Consider the following 21,301-nt stretch of genomic DNA (forward strand, 5'->3'; position numbering starts at 1 on the left):
TCTTGTGCGTCACTTCCTGGCGCCGGGCCTGAGGCAGTCGACGCGCAGCCCGGGCGGCGGGCGCACCGGCACCATGAGCGAGGCCGACGGGTTGCGGCAGCGCCGGCCTCTCCGGCCGCAGGTCGTCACGGATGACGGCCGGACCCCGGAGGCCAAGGGCGGCAGGTAGGCCGGGCCCGCAGCGGGGCGCTGGCAGAGACGAACCGGGGTCAGTTCAGTGTCCCGCAGCCTCGCTTCACCGGGAGGGAGCGCTCGGCTCCCGGCGCGCGGGGCGCCTGCCGCCCCTCCAGCGCGGTCGTAGCGTCCCCGCCCTGACCCCCGGCCGCCGCCTGCGTCTCCCGGGCCCGCCCGCACTTGCCTGCGCGGTCGCCCGCGGAGAGCGGCCTCCGCAGCCGGTCTTCTCGGCGCGGTTTTCAGGAAGAGCGGGGCACGGAAGGGACGGAGTTGAGCAGTTTCTGTGAGAAGCCAGCCTCGAGCATTTTCCTGCTAGGGACGGAGATGCAGAGGACGCTGTAGTCACTGGTGCCTGTGAAAGAAATCTCGGGGCTTTGGCTTTCGCTGCTTCTCCCAAGCTTCCGGAATTTAAGTATGCTTTGCTCTTTGGGTAAAGAATGAAGTATAAGCCTTTAAAATTCTCAAGGTTCTTTTTTTACCTTTGTGCCGAGAGTGTCATAACTTTGAATTATTAGAAGCAAGAGGCCCCACAGAGTCCAAGCTCAAAGTGTGGAACTGATTGGCTTATTTGTTTAATTATTTGGGCGGTGGGGGAAGTGATTAGTTTTATTTATTTTTAGAGGAAGTACTGGGGATTGAACTCAGGGCCTCCTGCCTGCTAAGCGTGTGCTCTACCACTGGAGCTGTACCCTCCCCCTTGATTGACTTACATGTTGATAAAAATATTGGGAATGTTCATTGGATGCCTGTGCGTGCGGTACATCCTGAACGAGGGACAGTCTTTGGCAAGAAGAACTGAATTGATTCACTGATGCTAGTAAGAGGAACCCCTTTGAAGGAGAGTTATAGCAGAGAGGGGCGTCTGGGCTCTAGAAAGGCAAGTCACAAAGGAGGTTTTTCAGTCATGAGTCAGGGGCCAGTGGAAAGCATTCCTTCCGTTTTTGCAAAATAGTTGTGTCTGGGAAGAGAGACAGCTATGTTTAGTGTCTGTGTGTTGAGGAGTGAAGAGTTGAAAATTTAGCAGGTGCTCTTTGAATAAACTTAAGTGTTTTAGACTAATCCAAAATCTCTGTTAGGTCCATTTTCCTTTTTAAGGTTGAGGCGTCAGGGAGGCAGTGTGCAGAAACAGCTGGGGCTGTCATAATGCATGAAGTTGTCAGGAGCCGGGAATCCCGAGTTCTCTTCTCAGCTCTTCCCCGGGCGTGTTTTCCCATTGCTCTTTGCCCTTGTTTTAAATTTGTTTTCAATGCTAACACAGAGTCTAGGAGCCCAGTTTAAAGGAGTATGACAGGTGAACCAATGCAGGGTGCAGTCCCTTGGGAAGCCTGAGCCATTGTGTGTGACTCTCAGGTTCCAGGGATCCCCTTGGTACCTGGGGTTCTGGTCTCCCATGGATTTGGGCCTAAAGGGTTTCCCATAAAAATCGCAGGCCTATTTTGATCTCACGGAGTCTGTTGGTCAGGACTTTGGTCCATAAGTCGAGGCCCTGATGTCCTGTGAGCAGAATCGGTTAGAGAAATCCCTTCATGTGTGGCTGGTGCGGTCACAGGGTTTTGTAAGGCGGAGCTGAGCTGACAGTTGTTGTCCAATCCTGTTGCGTCACTGTGATCACTGTCTTGCCTTAGAGGCTGTTAGGAAATACGAGGGTGCGGGTGTAGAGGTTGGGGCAAACAAGTTGATTTCCCAGACAGCACCTGGGAAGGAAGTTGCTGACTTTCTGGGATGTGTCAACACAGGCTGGGGAGGAAAGAGCAGGATGGGCAGGTGCAGAGCTTTGTCAGAGAAAAAGGTACGGATGAATGGCGGGTCCTCTTTTTGAGTGGATGCAGTGCAGGTGTGCACCGGCGGTGGTGGGTGAAGGTGGCAGAGGAGAGGCTGCTTTATAGTTGGATCTGAGTTTGTGGAGCCAGCAGTGAGGTGGACTTGCCAAAAAGTTAATGAACCTTGGGCTAAAATAAGCCCAGAGCATGCGTGGGGAGCCCCCAGCCCAAGGAGCTGTGCACCCGGCTTCCTGACTCAGGTGCCCGCAGAGTGCCATCCGCTGCCTGAGGTTTTCCGTGTGTTCCTGTGCTCCAGGCTCAGCATTGTGTACACATCAGTCACAGTGTTTGGTTCGTAGTCCTCCTGACGTGTTGGGGGATGGGGAGAAAGGGAGCCCCTACCCTGCAGCGTGGGTCACGTGGAGCCAGATCTCCCACTTTTTCACGAGAAGCTGGGAGCCCAGGTGTTTGTATAATGTCCCCTCGTTTCTCCCTGTCGATGGCTAACCTGTTCTGTGGACTGACAGTTTATGGTTTGACTAGAGCTTTGCCTTGAGTTGTGGGCTTCACCCTTTACGGGGGACTCTGGCAAGCTCTGAAGCAACCAGAATGCTCTGCCAGCCCCACCGTCTGAGGGGCTCGTGCCAGGCTGGGGGTGCTCCAGCTGGGGAGGACAAAGAGGGAGAGAGCCGGGGCGGTGTGGTGTCGGGCCGGGAGCCTGGGGTGGCAGAAGCAGGCGGGTCAGCATGAGCAGCAGGGTGCGTGTTCCTCATGATGTGCTGTGTGAGCCAGTGGGGCAGCCAGGGTCCCCAAGGGAAAGGACTGGACCCGCCCTGGGCTGCAAAGGGGTGTCGGGGCTCCAAGGTGGTGGGTGCTGTCTGATGAGGAAGCCACTTGGGCAAATTGTAGCTGCTTCAGTTCAAATTGATTAAAATGAACCAAAGGTAAACATTGAGTTCTTGTTTGTGTTATGTAGATGGTTGGAGGCATGGCAGGGCTGAGGAGGGACAGTGTATGTCTGTCTGTGAGGGGCAGCTGCACATGCGGGCTCCCTGGTGACCCTGGCAGGATTGAGAGCTGGGAAGTCTCACAGACGGAGGGGGCAAGTGGGGCCCCGGGTCAAGGTGAGTGGATCAGTGAGCTCTGAGGGCAGCGGCGGGGGCAGGGGGTTTTATCTGTGGGGAACAGCTGTTCGAGGAGGTTTCATAGAGTATACAAAGCAGGTAGTCTCTAAATGGCTAAGAATTTGCTTGTTTGGGCTATTTTAAAATAACTGGGTATGTAAGATTTGAGTTTGGCTCTGGTGGGCCTTTTGAACTAAGGGTCTCAGCCTGCGTGAAGAAGTAAGTGGCCTGAGGCTGCCTTTGGCTCGTTTGTGTGAGCTGCCTTTTCTAAAACTTGACCTTGTGCAGAACTTTCCAGTAGGGGCTGGCTGGCAGTCAGCCTGGGTGTTGATGGACTTCTTTCGCTGGGGAGGGGCTGAAGCAGGCCAGTGGTGTCCAGCTGCACGTTAAGAACAGCTGGGGATCTTGAACCTACCAGACTCTCCGGCTTTGTTTACAGCTGCCCCCAGGGAGGTGCCACCCTTGGGAGCCCTGGGCTGGGTGGCCTCCAGATTCTTCTCCAGCTCTTTGTACCTGGTTGTCAAAGGGTGCTGGCTGGCTCCCCGGCAAGGGTAAGCCGTGTGGACACAGGTCATCACTTGAGTTCTGGCCACCTTTCTATCTGTAAGCATTCATTTTCTGTCCTGGGTGGACTCCTTGTTTTGGAGATGAGAGAGCCTTTCCCCGTCGTGAAAGGGGCAACAGGATATTCAAGCAGGCTGCCACCAGCTCTGAATTGGATTACTAAAGTAAGATTTTAAAGTGTACACTGAAGTGTAGAAATGGAGATCTAACCACATAGGGTCCCAGACAGATGAGACGAATCTGTTTTATGTGGATCGTGTCGGGCAAAGGAAAGGTAAGGGGGCGCTTTGGCCAGCGTCCCTGTTTTTTTGTTGAGATTGCACGGGCAGCACCTCTGCTGCAGGGGTGGGTGGGTTATGTGAGCCCCCTTTGAAGGGTCGCTCATCCTTCCCTGTTGAGCCCTGCAGAGAGGTTTTGTAGGACCACGTGGCCTGCTTTTTGGAACTCCACCTTTAAAGGAGCCATAGGACCAGATCATTCCTGCCACATGCCCTGTGTCCATCAGGCTGAGAGGCTGGGCACTCAAGGAAGTCCTGAGTGACACATGTCCCAGCCAGGATGGGCGGTGTGCGGAGTTGCTCACTTACTTTTTGACATCTTTGTTGAGATGTAATTCATGTACTATCATTCACCGTTTAGGATGTGCAGTTTAGGGTTTTTAACATATTCAGAGAGATCTGCAACAGTCGCCACAGTCTACTTTGGCATTTCCATCACTGTTAACGTTTTTTGAGACGAGAGTCACAGAAGATTAAGCACCTTAGAGCACACAGTCTGTGGTGTTCAGTGTCTGGCAACCACCACTCTCTCTGGTGTCAGAATTTTCTCATCACCCTAGGAAACACGTTGTTCCCCTTAAGTAGTCACCCCCGTCCTGCTCCCACCCAGACGTCCGGCAGCAGATGAGTGGATACACGTGTGTGGAGCTGTGCCATGGAGGGAAGGAGGTGCTGGCGCGCTGCAGCTCGGTGAGCCCGGACACGACGCTGAATGAGGGGGCGGCTTGCCGAGGTCCCACACGTTGGTTCCGCTTACCCGAAACATCCAGAAGAGAGAATCACATTCGCTTTGCGGAGTGTTTCAGAGCCTGACTCTGAGGGCTCCTGGTCTGGGCGTCCTCTCCCATCCCCCGTCCTTCGCAGGCGGTGATGCTGATGGCACCCACGGGCTTGGGTGAGACCTGGCCCTCTGGCCGTGGGCCGGGCAATGGCCACTGTGCCTCTGCCTGCTTCCTGGCCATCCACAGAGGCCAGGGTCCCACCTGCTGACCCGCGGGGAGCTTGCTGCTTGTCACCCTCTTCGGGGCCCTCACCACAGACCTCTCAGGCTGCCTTTGGCTCTGCCCACAGCTCGATTCCAAAGCTGCTTCATTTTTAGGTATTTGTTAGAGCAGCACCTCATTCCTGGTACCGGATTTAGTTAGAAACCTGTGTCAGTCTGTGCCTGTCATGACAAAGGACCACACACTCAGCATCAACAACGCGAGCAGATCGTCTTACAGATCTGGGTCAGAAGTCGCACCCAGTCTCACTGTGCTGAAGTCCAGGTGTCAACAGGGCCGCCTGCCACCCAGCAGCCCTAGGAACAGCCTGTCCCTCCCACTCAGACTGACTTGGGATTCAGGCACTTCAGTCGTGCTACCCACGTGCAGGGTGCACTCTGTCGTTTCCAGCTACCCCCAGTGGAAGCAGAATGATTTATTTTCTGCTTTATTTGTTTATTAAAATCATGTGTGTTCTGGTCTCAACAATGCTTAGCAGGACAGTAGCATTTGCTTGTATGCAGTTGGGGTGAAGACAAGAGGGAACAGGAGAAGTTGATGGAAACATATCTTAGATTCAAAAGATCATGCTTTCATTTTTTCATTAGCATTTTGGTAATTTACCAGAGAGCTGAAATGATGAATTATGGAGCTCCTCGTGAAGCTGTCCCGGGCTTCTCTGGGCAGTTCCTCTGTGCTTCGCTGCTGCTTCGGACACGTTGCTGCTCCATGACTGCTTGCTTTACTCCTAAAGACTGTGAGCTCCTAGATGAATGACAAGGGCCTCCCGTGCAGCACAGGGAACTGTGCGATAGATGTAATCACCTGCAGTGAGAAAGACATGAGCAAGAATAGTCCCTCTGTGGGACACCAGAAACTAACACAACGTTGCCAATCAACTATACTTTAACAAAAAGTAATAAAATTAAAAAATCATACATGTTCAGAAGTGGGCAGGACTTTGAGACTACCCTGCCCCAAGCCCCGATCCTCAGTGGGCTTTGGGGTGCAGGAGCTCCTTTGAAGTGGCATGGTTGTGCTTGGGTAAGTTGGGGCTGGCCCCAGGCCCCCTCGTTTCTACAATCTGCATTGATACCATCCTGTCAAAAGTCAAATGAAACACTGCCCTAAGTTAAGTTGGTTTTTTATGCGTGAGTCCTGATTTTTTTTGATAAAGAAAGATTTTCCACCATAGGAGCTCATGATTTTAATTTGCTGTAAGTTAATCTTATTTCAAGTGTGTGGTAAATGTGGATACACTTAATGCAAGTACACAGTGATCCTGTACAGCGCGCTTCGTAGCAAGAGGCTGCAGGGCTCCTTGTCGCTGGGTGGGTGATGACGTGTGTGAGGACCGTCGGCCCTGTGTCCACACGCTTCGCATGAGGTTCCCGGCACATTTTTGGATCTTCCTGCGGCTGTAGCAGTGATGACCTGGGGTGTGATGTTGTAGGTTCTTTAACTGTCAGTGTCTGAAGAGCCGTAGTCGCCTTTTCAGCTGTTAGCTGTGTGATGCCCAGAGTGGTCGGGGGGCGCTCAGGCTGCGCTGCTTCCATCTCCTTCATGAATTTGTCTCTGCCTTTTTCATCCACAAAACCCGGGACCTGGGGGCACAGGTTCTGAGTGCTGCTGCTCTGGGCCAGGTGGCAGCAGGAGGTGGTGGCGGAGAGCCACCTCTTCCCATGGTGGGGAGGGCAGGCTCCTTTCTTGCAGCGCAGCTCTCTCATCATTAGTTTGTGCCCAGTGGTCCTTGGTTTGCCCGCATTTAACCTTTGCTTGAGGATCGCGTACGGCTTATCATCCCACCTGGAAAGTAACGGATAAGAGTGGCCCACAAGCTGGACAATTGAAAAAGAACAAGGGGATGTTTGCCATCCTAGCAAACAGTGCTGATCGTCCCTGTCACTGAGGTCATGGTGGGGGAGGCTGGGCAGGAGGGCTGAGACCGTGGCCAGTCCGCCTGAGCCCTGCTGACGCCTCGTGTACTTTGTCCCGGCAGCTCCTTCAGTGGCAGAGTGTTCCGAGCCACCTTCCTGATGCTGGCTGTGTCCCTGCTGGCCCCCCTGCTTGTAGCCGTGATGCTGCTGGACTCCCCCATAGACCCACAGCCCCTCAGGTGAGCTGCCCCACTGTCCTGGGCCGGGCGGGTTGGGGCTGCCCAACAAAATAGAATAAACCAGCTGAAACAGCTTCTCGAGTAATAAACCAGCCTGGTCTGAAAGGTAAGTTACCATGAGAAATAGAGGTTTGTGATTTCTTCAGTGCCTTGTTTGATGTTACACATGCCCAGTATTTTCCATGTTAGTGTTTCAAGGACAAAGCTACAACCCAAAGCAAAACCCGGAGAAGCCCCAAACAAGAGAAGCCTGAGCGTTAGAGAGGGTTAGCCCGAGCTCCTTCGGAGTAGCAGAAGCACACACAGGTGGCGGTTGAGTTCCAGTTGCCTTGTTTACTTTTTATGGTGACTGATGTTTAAAACCTTGTAATTAGTGTTCTCTTCCTCCCAAGTTGCCCCTCATCAGTGGGGTCTGTGGGAACGTACAGCCCCCGGGACTGAGACGATACTGTGCAGCTCGGGGGCGGGAGTGTATCCACATTTGTACTTACAGTCGTGAAGAGCCAGGCTGTCTTTGGTGTGAGGATTTATGACATCAGGGCTGTGCAGTCTGGTTCAGTAAGTTCCTGTTTCCTTTGAAACTGCCCAGGTGGCGACGCAGTCTGCAGCCTCCTCTGAGTTGGCCCATGTCACACTTCAGATAAGAACCCTGCCTCAGTGTGGAGGCAGTATAACATGTACAACTGAACATGTGCTGGTATTTTGTAAGTGAAAGTGAAGGTTCGTGGTGGATGGTGTGTGGGTGTCCTCTGCGAGGGGCCCCTCTCCAGCCGTCCCCCAGCGTGGAGAAGGATGCAGCTCAGCCTACCCCAAGTACCAGCTGACCTTTCTGGGTGACCCAGCCAGCAAGTGGGAGTGTGAATTGCGTCCCCAGCTGCAGGTCAACACCTGGGCTGGGGAGCTGGTCTTGGGAGGAGGGGAATGGTAGGGTGGCGGACAGGTAAGTATCAGGTAGGGCGGGGAGGGCTGGGTCTTCGTGACCGAAGACCTTTGGTCTCAGTGAAGGGGTGACGAAATTCAGGCAGAAGGTGGGTGTGAAGTCCTGACAGGCTAGGGCGGGGCGGGGGCTGCGGAGGATCGGTGGTCCTGCAGAGCCAGCCCATCTGCTGTGAGGAGGAGCCCAGGGAACTGGTGTGGCCGACGGGCCTCTCCCGCGACCTGAGACCCAGAATGGAGGCAGAGGACTGGCAGGCAGCGTGAGAACAGACACGAGCTGAGGTGTGAGGAGAGTGCTGCTGTCGGCAGCGGAAAGGCCTTCTTTAAAACTCCCATCAGAGCAGAAAGAGCAAGGGAGGGGGCCCACTGGCTGGGGCCAGTGCTGCAGTCTCCCCACAGCAGCATGGCGGGGCCTGCCAACCCTGCTGGCCGGGGTGGACGATGTGGGGGCAGGCTGGGTGCGGCTGGTGGGAGTGCCTCCTTGGGGGTCCATCTCCAGGCCATCTGGGGGATCAGAACAGACAGGCCGGGGCGAGGGCTCCTCCAGAGCAGGTCGGTACGCAGTTGCTGACAGCCCTTGGGGAGCGGGGGCACCAGGAGGGCTGTGGGTCTTAGTCACCCCCCAACCCCCGCCTCCATTTGCCTGTGGATGGAGAGTGATGAGCTCCTGGAGCCGCTTCTGCGTGAGGGGAGGGGGTCCAGGCCCCAGAGGGAGGGTGACAGGCAGGAGGCAGGATTGCCCATGTGGGATGATGGAGCCATGGTACCTTCTCTCTTCTCTGGAGCCAGAAGTGTCCACGCCTCTCCCTCCATGTCAGCTGGACTGGAGTGGCCAGTGAGAGAGGAGGTACCGGGGTGTGAACAAGCCAGTGGGTGAGGAGGTACCGGGGTGTGAACGGGCCAGTGGGAGAGGAGGTACCGGGTGTGAATGGGCCAGTGGGAGAGGAGGTACCGGGGTGTGAACCAGAGGGTGTGAGCAACTGGACAGGTGGGCCTGGTGCTCTCAGTGGCATTAGCCGCATTTCTGTTTTCAGTCCTGTTTTGTGCTGTGACCTTTTCGGTAGCTCGGGAAGTTTTTTTCCTGAACTTGTGCTTCTGGCAACTAAGGATGTTACGGGAATGTGCCCGACTTATTAACGAACGGGGAGTCTGCATGTAGGTCCTTGTAGGTCCTTAGTAAATACTTTCTTTATGTGTTTTTACAGACAGATCCCTATAATTGCGTTCTTTTCCAGCTTCAAAGAACCCCCTCTCTTGCTCGGTGTTCTGCAAGCAAACACAAGGTTGCGACAGGCGGAACGGCTGTTTGAAAACCAGCTTGTTGGGCCGGAGTCTATAGCAAATATCGGGGGTAAGTAGAGGCCTGGGACCTCGAGCTGACTTGCCCGAGTGGGGAGGCCCGGGCAGGCTTCCTGGCTGTGGACGTGCGTGTTTGTCCAGCAGACTCGCCGTGGGGCCGCTCGCCTCTCCGAGTTGCAGGCTGTTTCAGTGCTGGGTGATTCTGAGTTCACGTCTCTGGAGCACTTTCTTCTGCTCAGATTGTTGGGCCCTTTAAGACGAGAGGAGAGAGAAAAACGCCGACGCTGATGTTTGGTTCACTTGTCAGAGCTGGGCAGGGGGTGCTTGACGAGACCTTGTTTTCTTGCTCAGACTGTCTCTGTGTAGATTTCACCTGTGAAAAGAACAGGAACTATTCCTCAATATTTCTGTTTTTCTTAAAGCTCACTTCGGTGGGTACATTTAAGGGTAACCATCTGCTTCAGGTGCCCAAACCTAAGAACCAGAATAGGGTCTGGTTCTAATTCTGGAGTCTGCGGCACCTGGAACAGGCCTTCTCTGCCTGTGAGGATGCGACGTGAGCGGAGGGGTCGTAAGAGCAGTCAACGGACAGGCTCTGGACCTGAGTGGCGGGAGGGCCTCCCAGCACTTTGCCCTCGAGGCCGAGGCCCTGCAGCGAGAGTGGTCCTGTTGTTCTCGGCAGGTGGGGGCCGCGCTGCAGTGGCCGTTGCTGTTTGTCTGGCAGAGTCAGAGTTGCCCACGGGGGATGGGCACATCATTCCAGAGCTTCGCGTTTCTCTTAAAGAGACGTTGATGTTTATTATTTTCCCAATTGTGTGTTTTGCTAAAAAAAATTCAGTATTGATATTTAAAACTGGAACTTTGAGACTTAAAGTGATCTTTTTAAAAGAAGATCTCCCCGAGAATGCTTTTCTTGTCTTTCCCACTTGGCCTGGAGTCTCATCCTGCTCTGTCCTCAGGCTCCCTTTTCTCTCCTAAAGGAGCTGCATGTCCTCCTGGTGACATTTCTGGTTCCCTACTGCGGCGTGACGGCTGCTGCCTCGGGTGGGGGTGGGGGGGCTGCACGTGGCTGACGGTGGAGGGATGCGCTTACCTCGGGATTCTGGGGGAGGATCACCCATGAACATCCTTGAGTTATTTTAATCACATGTTACGTTTTAGAGCAGTTTGGATTCACAGCCAAACTGAGGGGAAAGATCGGAGATTTGTTGAGGATTTTTGCATCTTCGTCCATGAGAGATACTGGTCTGTTTCCTTGAAGTGACTTTACCTGGGTTTGGTACCAGGGCCATGCTGGCTTCGTGGAACGGGTTGAAAAGCGTTCCCTCTGCTTCTGTTCTCTGGGAGAGACGGTCCCTCCCCTAAGCGTCGGGTGCGGCTCGTCAGTGAGCCTGTCGGCCTGGTGCTGTTCTTGAGGGTGGTAACCGTTGATTCATTTCTTCAGTGGACGTAGACCTGTTCAAGCTGTCTGTTTCTCGTATGAGTTCTGGCAGATCGTGTCTCTGAAGGAATTGGTCCATTTCATCTCCAGTACCAAACTTGTGGACACACACTTGTTCGTGGTGTGCTTTCGTTATCCTCCTGACGTCTGCGGGGTTTGTAGCGATGTTCCGTCTCCATTGCTGCTGCTGGTAATGACTGTCTTTTTCTTTGCTAGCCTGGTCTGGAGATGACGTATTTTATCAATCTTTTCAAAGAACTAGCTTTTAGTATTGTTGATTTTCCTCTCTTGATTTCTTGTTTTCAATTTCATTTGATATCTGCTCTAATTTTCATTCTTTCTTTCTTCTGCCTACCTAAGGTTTCAGTTACTTTTTCTTTTCCTGGTCTTTTCCTGGAAGCTTGGATAATTGGTTTGAGGTCTGTCTTCTCTTCTGATACAGGCCTTTGATGCTGTCGCCCTCTCTAAGCGCTGCTTTCTCTGCATCCAGTAGATTTTGACAGGTTGTGTTTCATTTTCATTTAGTTCAGAACTTTTTCTAATTTCCCTTGTGATTTCTTCTTTGACCTGTGTGCTATTTAGAAGCGTGAGTTGTTTAATCTCTAAGTATTTGGGATTTTCTTGCTCTTTCTGTTTCTGACTTCTAGTTTAATTTCGTTTTGGTCTGAGAGCAGACATTGTATGATTTCTGTTTTTTTAATTTGTTAAGGTGTGTGACACAGAACGTGGTCCGTCTTGGTGAACGTCCCACGTGAGCTTGAGAAGGATAGGTGTTCCGCTGTTGCTGGCATGAGGTGGTGGAAGGGTGACAGTTATGTCCAGTTAGCCCATGGTGCTGGTGGTCCCACGGTGTCCTTCCCGACTCCGTCTGCGGGAGCTGTCCGCTGCTGGGGGCCCCGCCTCCGTCTCCTGCGGCTCTGCCAGCTCTGCCTCCTGTTCTTCGGTGATTGCTGTGAGGCGCACACGTGTTGGGCTGCCGGTTCTTCTCCGCAGCTGGTGCTTTGTCGTGAGTGCCGGCCCCCTTCCTCCCGATGGTTCCCTTAGCTCTGCTCTGCGCCGCCCGCGGCCAGCAGGGCACTCCAGCTTCCTCTTGGCTGGTGTGAGCGCGGTGCAGCTTGCTCTAGCCCTGCAGCTCAGATCTGCGTGTGTCTGTTTAAAGAGGGTTTCTGGTGGGCCGCCTGTAGTTGGGCCTTGCTTTTTGATGCACTCTGACCGTCTGTCTTTTAATTGGGGTATTTATACCATTGACATTTAAAATGATAACTGATACCCAGCTGATCCCTGAATAGCTCAGGTTTGAGCTGTGTGGGCCCACTTATTCACGGGATTTTTCAATAAGTTCTGCCACACTACTTGATTCGCAGTTGCTAAAATCAGGTGCGGAAACCCGCGGATGTGAGGTCTGACCATAAAGTTATACACTGACTTCCAAACTGTGCAGAGGTCGACACCTCAGCCCCCAGGTTGTTCAGGGGTCAGCTGTGGTTGGATTAGTGTCTGCCATATTTGTTACTGTTTTCTTTTCATTGTCTTTGTTTTCTTGTTCCTTACTTTCTCTTCCACTCTTTCTGACTTGAGCAGTTTCAGTTGAGCATCTTACGATTCTGTTTTCTTTCTTAACATATCAGGTATACTCACTTTAAAAACTTCTGTTAGTGGTGGCCCTGGAGTTTGCCACACACATTAGAAACAAGGAGCATTTCATGAGCTTGCGAGTCACCGCAGTCTCTGGGTGGTCCCAGCACTGCTGTCTGTGCAGCTCAGGTGAGCGCTCAGGCTGCTCTGACGTGGCTCCGAGGGCCCGCCCAGCAGTTCTTCCCCTCTGGTTGGGTGCACTTGGCTCAGCAGACACTGACATGAGGAGGACGTGAACAGCCCCCAGCGCCAAGCGTCAGCTCGAGGGCCCCTGCCCCTTTCAGGGTAGAACCCCTGTGTGCATCACTGACTGCTGTCTGCTGTGCCCTTGCTCCGTGCTGATTCCGCGCCTCCACGGGGTTGTTGCTGCGCGTGTTCAGGACTTTTGTCCTCAGACACGGCTTGCCTTCATCTTCAGAGCTGCCATTTCCCCTGGAGATAAAAAGCACAAACCGGTTGCCTCTGTTATAGGAGGTGGTGTGAGCCCAGTTTTCAGGCTAACCCAGTAACACCCTTGTTCCTTCCTGTTTTTAAACAGATGTGATGTTCACTGGCACAGCAGATGGCCGGGTTGTAAAGCTGGACCGCGGTGACGTAGAGACCATCGCCCGATTTGGCTCAGGCCCATGCAGTGAGTTGGTGACCCCCGGTGTATGTCTCTTCTAGCTGTTCAGGAAGGCACGGGGTGGCCAGTGGAGCTGCGTTCTCCTTGGAGGAGAAGAGCCTGCCTGAGTGTCACCGGCTGTGGTGGCCGTTTCCCCTCCGTGCTGTGGCCAGGGCCCTGCCGCCCCTCCCCCCGCAAGGCCTGTGTCCTCGGAGCTGCTGCAGGAGGCTCTCGGCTTTGTCCTGGGGCTGCCCCGCGGAACCTCAGCCCCTCCTCCAGAGCCAGACGCCCACGGGTCACTCAGAAGCCCACTGTTTAAAAACGGGTAGCCCACAGACTTGTTAGTTACCCGTTTCTGAGAGCTAACATGTTTTTGTAAAAACGATGCATTTTCATGGTGAAATGCGAACAACACAAAGAAGAAAGTGAAAATGCCCCGGAGTTTTCTCAGATGTAACCGTTGTCAGTGTTTTATTGAATGACTTTTCAGCTTTCTGTTTGTGGATACTCACATCCACGAATGGTTTTATGAGATGGGGTTAATACTCTGCATTTGGGTATTTGACAGGCATTGTTGGACTCCGTTATTTTGGCCTAAGTGCCCTGCAGTGAGTGCCCGGCTGTCAAGAGGCTGTAGGACGGGTGTAGAGAAAGGATAGGTGGTCGGGCAGGAGCATTGCTCCGAGGAGTAAGACAGCAGCGCTCCCTTCCTGATGGGTGGAGGGAACTGCCACGGCCCTGGACGGGCACAGTGCTGAGGTCCAGCTTTTGGGCTTAAACACAGCTCCTGAGGTCCTGGGGGATTCTGGAGTCGGTTCTGGGTCAGCTGATGTCCCTGAGTTCACTGAGTCTCAGGGTGCTGGTGTGCACGTCAGCCTTGGGTACCAGCTGCTGTGCTGTGTCCACCTCCAGACTGTCGGGTGGCCCCTCCCGACCTGTCGGGCAGTTGTGCTGTGCTCTGGGGGCTGGAGTCCAGGGCCAGAGTCCACCTGGTGCTGTGGGCTCTCTGTCTGCAGTATGGCGCGGGGGCGGGACGCCGAGGGGGTCTGGCGGAGCCCTGGGCCGCCGCCGAGCCCTGTCCTTGTGTCTCCGCAGAAACCCGAGGCGACGAGCCTGCGTGTGGGAGGCCCCTGGGCGTCCGGGCCGGGCCCAACGGGACCCTTTTTGTGGCCGATGCTTACAAAGGGCTGTTTGAAGTGGACCCCAGGAAGCGTACGTGACGGCAGCCTGTCCCCGCCCGCAGTGCTCTCAGATCCGTGAGCCGCGTGTGCCTCATTGGGCTTGGCAGCGTTTGCTGTGCGTGGGCCATGGTGACTGCTTCTCCAACTTGCTGGGAGTGCCCCTGCAGGCCTGCTCGGGCCTGCGTCTGGGTCCGAGCCGCAGGGTCTCAGGGACTCATCCTGGGGGTGTCAAACTCACCTTCCCCTCCTGACTTTCCTGTGTGTCTCCTGCGTGTCTGCTGCCCCTCGCTCTTCCCTCTTCCTTCCTCGCCACCTGCCTTTTCCTTTCCTTTCGTCCGGCTTCTCCGGCTCCTCTCCCCTGACTGGGGGTGGCGTCACCTGCACTTGGACGTCCGACCTCCGCCGTGTGTGGGGGATGTTGCCCTGGCGGGTGGCGCGTGCCGGAGCCCGGCCGTGCCCGCTCCCTCGTCCGCGAGGTGGGCCGGTGGGAGCCTGCGTAGGGGCTGCCGTGGCTTCAGGCCAGACTGTCCGAGGACGAGCTGAGCACTCCACGAGCATTCGTGCTGCAGCCTGAGAAGACTCACTGCCTCTCCTGCCGCTTTATTTAAAAGCAGACGAGGGGGACGTTTTAGATTTGTCTCAGGCAGTCAAACAGAAAACTGCCTTTTTAACCTAAGACGCTTAACAGAGTTTTGAGTCAGTTGTTCTTGATAAAAGATATTTCTCATCTTGGAGGATTATGCCTTTAATGAACTTAGTTAAAAAATTCATCACCTGCAGATGAAAGAAGGGGAAACACTGTTCCTGTGAGAACGGGTGCGTCTTCTGACTGGGACGTGGGGACACCTGCTGTGGTTTTTCCTCTTAAATCCCGTAGGCTGGTCAGGGTTTTGGAATTACTGAGGTGGACGTTCTTGGACTGACAGCCAGTCTCCTCCTTTCTTCTTCCCCTTCTCCTTTTCCTCCCCCCCCCCAGGGGAAGTAAAACAGCTGCTGTCCTCTGAGACCCCCATCGAGGGCAGGAGGCTGTCCTTCGTGAACGATCTTACAGTCACGCGGGACGGGAGGAAGATTTATTTTACTGATTCTAGCAGCAGGTGGCAGAGACGAGATTACCTGCTTCTGCTTATGGAGGGGACGGATGACGGACGGTGAGTGTCCCTCCCCATCTTCTGCTCAGGCAGGGTGACTTCGCGGGGCTTTTCACTCTTGGGAGTCCTGGGCGTTTCTGGGCGTAGCACTTAGCCTTTGATAGGACCCGAGTGTCTCCCAGAAGCAGGTGTTGGAGCAACACAGCAGCAAGATGTCTCACTTTCTCTTTGGAGAAATGAAACTCACGTCAGCCAGCCCCCTGAGGGTGTGGTCTGGCTCCTGGGGGAGGCCTCACACCCCGGCCGGGGTTTCTGAAGGGCACTCCGGCGAGGCTGGAGCTGTGGCAGCCCTCCCTGGTGCCGAGCCAGCTCCCAGGTCAGCGAGGGAACTGCCTGGGCTTGTCTGCAAGAGGACGCTGGATGTGCTCTGGGTGGGGAAGGGCCCCCAGGCCAGTCTGGGACCAGGTCTGAGCAGAGGAGCAGCGGGGGCCCTGCCACTGTGGCAGAGGCCGAGCCCCTTTCCACAGGCCCCTGGCCCGAGGGCCCAGACGGGAGCAGGGCTGCAGCCCAGCAGGGGTCGCGGACGCGCCTGTGACCCTGGGTTGGCGCCCCGCAGCCTGCTGGAGTACGACACCAAGACCAGGGAGGTGACGGTTTTGCTGGACCGCCTGCGGTTCCCCAACGGAGTGCAGCTTTCTCCTGAGGAGGACTTTGTCCTGGTGGCAGAGACGACCATGGCGAGGATCAGGAGGTGGGCGAGCTCACGTGGGCTGTCGTGTCCTCGGGCCGGACGGGCGTGGGTGTTGCTGCGGAGCCTGGTACGCGGTAGGCACCCTGTCCCGGGGGTGGGCGGTCAGGTCAGCTCATCCTCCCTCCCCTCCGTCTGCCTCCTTGGGCGTCGGCCGGGAGAGTCTTGGCTGAGTGCCGACTGCGACCAGGCCCCTTCCTCCTGCCTGTGGGCCGCCTGTTTCTCTTGCTGGGCCCGGGGCTCCGAGGGCCTCTTGCAGCAGCCGTGAGGTTCACGATGGACACGTTTGCAATTTGTCCGTCAGGTTTTTGGGGCCAAGACCAGTTTGGTGCTTGGCTAGAATTTTTCCTTCAGTTGAAGGGCTGCTGTTCATCGCCTGCGTGGGTGACTTTTTCAGGTTCTACGTGTCCGGCCTGATGAAGGGAGGGGCTGACCTGTTCGTGGAGAATTTGCCTGGATTCCCAGACAACATCCGGGCCAGCAGCTCCGGGGGGTACTGGGTCGCCATGGCAGCCGTTCGCTCCAACCCTGGCTTTTCCATGTTGGATTTCTTGTCTGAGAGACCCTATCTTAAAAGATTGATTTTTAAGGTAATTATGAAACTGTAATTTCAAAATACAAAATGAAAATGTGTCTAGTTTTTTAATTTTGAAAGCTCTGAAAATTCTAAGTCTGCTTATAACATCTAGCGCTTTTCGCAACATCTTTAAAACACATTCGACCCTTTGGCCTGAAATGTAAATGTAGGTGCTTGAGCCCCTTGGTGTTTCCTTCTGGTTTCTTGCCTGGGTGTGCTCGTCGCCACCTCCCCATCGTGACCCGCGGGGCCTCCGGCCCTGCCCTCCAGACCCTGCGACTTTGCCCCCGCCCCCTGCCCTAGGCGGCGTCTCAGGTGCACCCTCCTGTGGGCGCACGGACAGACCCGCCAACCCAGCCCCCATCCCGCCCTGTTTCTTTCTGCCTCAGAGCCCTTGCTCACCCCTCTCTGTGGGATTCCGCCCGTCTTCAGTTACAGACACTGAAACAGTTGTAAGTGAAGGTCTGGGAGGTACCAGCGCTGGGGCTGAGTCCGTACGGCGCCTGGCCCTGTAGGTGGGCCCTGCTGAGGGGCTGCTCGGTCAGGCTGGCCCACGGCGTTCCGTGTGGCTCTGACGTCAGTGGCCGCTGTTCAGAAATGACACGTTGTCGGCTGCAGAATCACCTCTGTTCTCCTGGGACCTGGGAGTAGGTGGATGGCAGAGCAGGTGAGGAGGAGGATTTGAGGAAGGCCTGAGCACCTCAGGGACCCTGGGCAGGTGACGTGGTTTCTCGGCCTCAATTTATTCTTCCGTCAAGTGGGAAGAATAGCAGCATTTCATTAGGTGATGAAACATGTAATGATGTCCTGTGATGCCCTGAGTGGAGGATGGGAGGGGCTCGGTGTCGGTGCCTGTTGGAGGACGTGGTTGGTGGTGGGGGTTGTGTCTCGGCTCCTGGGCCACGTGGGCTCCATCAGAGTGGTGGGTGTGATTCTGGGGGTCCAGGCAGGAGCAGGGCCAGCGTCTTCATGTGGGTGTGTCCGGGCAGTGGCAGGTCTGGAGCAGTCAGGAGGTGGGAGAAGACCACAGGCCTTGCAGACTTGAGAAGGAAGCCCGATTTCCTCAGGGTGTCACCAGAGCTTCGTGGATTTTCTTTCTCAGTTTTGAGACAACGTCAGAGCTAAAAAAAAAAACAGCGGGCAGGGGATAAGGCACTTCTGCCTTGAGCTGTCTGCAGGTGACTAGCCGACCTGCTCCCTCAGAGCTGCTCCTACCACAGGCTGTTCTGTCTCCAGACTTCTGGCGTGACCGTCTGGCGCACAGACCCTGCTCAGTCATGCCAGTGGCCGGGTGGCGGCTTTTGTAACGGGACTGGGGCTCTGTCTCCTCAGCTGGGGCTTCTGTTAAAATGCCCAGGTGATGACGGGTTCTGGCGGTGAGAACTGTAGCCCTGAGGGCTGGAAACAGGTGGAGAGTTGAGAGCTTTCTGGGAAAACGAGTTGTTAAGCGGAGGGAATTGAGGTCTCTTAGGGAAAAGGTGGAGCGAACAGAGGGAGGACCTAGGATCAAAGGAGGTGGGTTCGAAGGTCTTGGGAAGCCTTATGGGACATTCTGAGCCAACATGCAACTTGGCTCGATTGCTGTGGAACCTTCTGGAACACAGTCAGCTTGTACGTGTAGGGGGTGGGGGCTGCAGTGGAGGAGACAGGGCGGTTTGTGCCCGGAGCGGGGCTGCTAGAGGGTGGGCCCAGGCTGCAGGGGCTGTGGGGGCTGCGGCCGGTTTCACCTGGCCCTGCCCTGTGTGGCTTTCCCGTCGCTGTGGGAGCTGGGCCTTTACTAGAAGGTTAAAAACTGAGTAAACATCCAAGAGCTGGTCAGCTTCATTCAGCGGCTCAGAGATTGGGCAGTGTCTGTGCAGCAGCCGGAGTCCAGGCTCCGAGGAGCCGTCCAAACGGAGGACTTCCCCGGACAGAGTGGGCAGGAGGAAGGAAGTCACACGAGACAAAAAAGCGGGGGGTTTGTTTTGAGGTCACGTTCCTCCAGGGCTGGCCGGGGCCTGCCAGGCAGATGGCCACACTGGCGTGGAGCAGGCGAGAGCCGAGGCCTCGGGAAGTCGTCGGGTCAGGTGCCAGGCTGTGGGCGGGTTCCCTGGGGCACCTGCTCAGCCCTGTTCTCCTGCTCTGCTTCCCTTGCAGCTGCTGGGTCAGGAGACGGTGATGAAGCTCGTGCCGCGGTACAGCCTGGTCCTGGAGCTCAGTGACAGCGGGGCCTTCCGGAGGAGCCTGCACGACCCCGATGGCCAGGTGGCCCCCTACGTGAGCGAGGCGCACGAGCATGGCGGGCACCTGTACCTGGGCTCCTTCAGGTCCCCCTTCCTCTGCCGGCTCCGCCTCCCTGCCTTGTAGGCCCTGCCCCGCCCACCCGCCCTGCCGGCCCTGAAAGTATGGTGCCGCTGCGGGGCACCCTCCCTGGGCTCCGCCCCGAGACTGAGGGAAGGTGGTGTCTGCCGTGGGGATGATGAGTCCCCGTAAAGCTGCTTTCTCTGAAAAGCTCTCCTGGGTGCAGCGGTTCCCTAGACACGGGCCTCCGGTCCAGGGACAGGGCGGTGGGTGAGCCGTCCAGGATCTTGTTTCGCTGCAGGCTCTGTGCTGCCAGCCTTGGTGTCTTTACTGTTAACCGGTGACGCCTGTCTTGGGGGTGGGGCCGGGCGGGCGGGGGGAGCTCAGAGCAAACGTGTGTCAGGCTGTGGCCGGGCCAACAAAGACGTCACAACCCTGTTCTCCAGGGTCAGTAGGACACGGCCTCGGCCCCAGGGTCCCTCCCGTAGCTCCCACTCTCCTGCCCCACTCGGCCCCCTCCCTGCCTGAGTCCCCTGGCCCTTGAAGGCAAGGAGCTGAGTGCAGGCAGAGGAGCCGCATGTTGATTCCAGCAGCTCAGGGGACCCCCCTTCCCTGGGGCCGGCCACCGGATGGAAGGATGGGGATTGAAGGTGGGGCCGGGGGAGGGGGGTCCTGTTCACACACCTGGCTCTGCACCGCCAGCCCCGATGTGAAGAGCGCACGTGGGGATGTCGCATCCGCTCCACGACACAGGCCTGGTGCTGCTGTGTATACTGACGGGGCATCTGCTCGGGCCCAGGTGTTGCAGGCCCGAGGTTATGATAATTAAACGGACTTCTCCCCGATGGCCTTGCTTGGGCGTTTCTCCTGTCTCTTCCACCGTAACAGCCGAGTGCGATCTGGTTCCTCGGTGTCCCGTGGAGCGGCTGTCCCGCTGGGATCTGGTTTAGGTCTGTGCGGCCCCCCCACGGCGGCCGCCTCTCCTGTTCTCCGGCCTGCACAGCGGGGCTCGGTGCTCCTTCCTCTCCTGGGTGTTCGTGAGAAGGCGCCAGGGCTTGTGTCTCTGCAGTTGCCTCTGTAACTTGAATAGACGCTACTGTTGGTAGCTGATGCTGCAGGTCAGGGAGGCTGACAGCCGTGGTGGGGCCGACGCTCACAGCCCCCCACCCCTGCCGTGGGAGAGTCGGGATCTGCTGGGGCGCATCCCAGGTCGCCGGCTCGGGCCGGCCTTTCAGCAGCGTGGAGCAGAGTCAGGCTGGCCCATGCCCTGCCTGGTGACGACTTGGCGTTATGTCATTTCATGGGAAATGCTTTTTCACGGGAAGCGGTGCGCCACGGGTGTCTAGTGAGTGTGCGGGATAGTCAGTGAACCCGATCGTTCTTCGGTAGACATGCACCCCAGGTGTGCCCACCCGGGTTCCTTCTTGGTTGGGAGCTGAGGGCTTTGCTCTCAGTGCAGAGGAGCTGGTAGCTTTTCACAGTTTCCAGCAAAGGCGTCTTTTTTTGACTCAGATGTTGACTTTCTGTCTCAAAGTGTCATTTCCTGTGTTTTACCTGGCATTCGCCGCAGTGAGGTGCAGAATGCAGCCTCCATAGGCTTGCGTGCGCCACAGGCGCTTGTTGGAAAGCAGACAGACTCGCTCTAATGTGAATCCCTCACGTGCTCTGAAAACTACATCGCACGGCTCATTCACTGTGTGCTTCCTCACCACCTGTTCCAGAAACGCCAGTGGGACTCAGTGCTGCCTTTTCTCGGACGGAGGGCCTGCCTGGAGACTTGCAGGGCCCTCTGCAGACTTGAACAGCTGTCACGTACCCTGACCTTTTTGTGACACAAGGTCACAGCTGCATCTTGTGGGGGAGCTGAGGCTGCGGAGGGACCTGCTTGGGGGCACAGCCGGCGCACGGCGAGGCTGCTGGGGGTGCTGGGGTGCGGAGACTGGGTGGCCGCCGCCCAGCCTGGGGTCAGACTTGCGGGTGGCCAGGCAGCAGTGTGGCGGAGGCCTTGTAGGTCCCCCAGGCGGTGGCCGTTCCTCAGCCTGGCCCATCTGCAACCTGGGGGGCTGGGTGCTGGAATGGGGGCCCAGAGCTGAACCCCGAATCTGCATGGCTATGTGGCGGCGTGTGGGGGGCCTGGCGGGGGGAAGCTCAGGGCAGGCTGTTGGAATTCTGAACTCTGATTGATTTTGGTCAGTTTGAGACCTCAAGCGTTTCTTCTTTTTGGTCATCTTAGAACCCTGGGCCCTAGCTTTCTGTTTCCCCAGGGGTGGTAAGTTAGATGGGGGTGCAGTCCCTTGCTTTCACCCGTCACATTTACGACAGTGTGTTGAATCACCGTACGCGCTGAATGCATGCTTCCTGTTTCTTGTAATTTAGCGAGTCGTTTTCCTAAAGGTGACAGCGCCCTTTGTGCTCATCTATGGTTTGAAGAGGATGCTTCGGCCTCACTGGCTCAGACGTCTGGTCACCTTCCTGGGTGGCCCAGCCTGCCACCTAGCCCACAGCGTCTC

At 56.1% G+C, this 21,301-nt stretch overlaps 2 protein-coding genes across 10 annotated transcripts in view; one reads left to right on the plus strand and one right to left on the minus strand.

The window, feature by feature from the left end:
• Positions 1 to 19,636, plus strand: APMAP (adipocyte plasma membrane associated protein). The gene is made up of 9 exons (XM_072943627.1): positions 1 to 165; positions 6,883 to 6,999; positions 9,171 to 9,286; positions 12,849 to 12,941; positions 14,010 to 14,126; positions 15,072 to 15,246; positions 15,803 to 15,937; positions 16,332 to 16,524; positions 18,648 to 19,636. The coding sequence occupies exons 1-9, from the start codon at positions 74 to 76 to the stop codon at positions 18,855 to 18,857; spliced, it is 1,248 nt and encodes a 415-aa protein (XP_072799728.1). The 5' UTR covers positions 1 to 73; the 3' UTR covers positions 18,858 to 19,636.
• CST7 (cystatin F) overlaps positions 5,625 to 21,301 on the minus strand; it is a 24,146-nt gene continuing 8,469 nt past the window's right edge. The window contains exons 5-8 of one of the 9 annotated variants that reach the window (XR_012061564.1): positions 17,727 to 17,909; positions 16,914 to 17,632; positions 12,314 to 12,742; positions 5,646 to 5,708 (exon numbers count right to left, since the gene is read on the minus strand). Coding sequence is in view for 1 of the 9 variants with exons in the window: in XM_072943628.1 (XP_072799729.1) it covers positions 5,705 to 5,708; positions 5,823 to 5,983 (165 nt within the window). In the remaining 8 variants the exon portion in view is untranslated. Of the gene's footprint in view, positions 5,709 to 5,822; positions 5,984 to 9,105; positions 12,743 to 16,913; positions 17,633 to 17,726; positions 17,910 to 21,301 lie in introns of those variants that run through there. The other 8 variants (XR_012061561.1, XR_012061562.1, XR_012061565.1 and 5 more) reach the window with 8 other exon arrangements.

The sequence above is a fragment of the Vicugna pacos genome, chromosome 19 (genome assembly GCF_048564905.1).
Source record: "Vicugna pacos chromosome 19, VicPac4, whole genome shotgun sequence".
In the NCBI taxonomy this organism is placed as follows: domain Eukaryota; kingdom Metazoa; phylum Chordata; class Mammalia; order Artiodactyla; family Camelidae; genus Vicugna; species Vicugna pacos.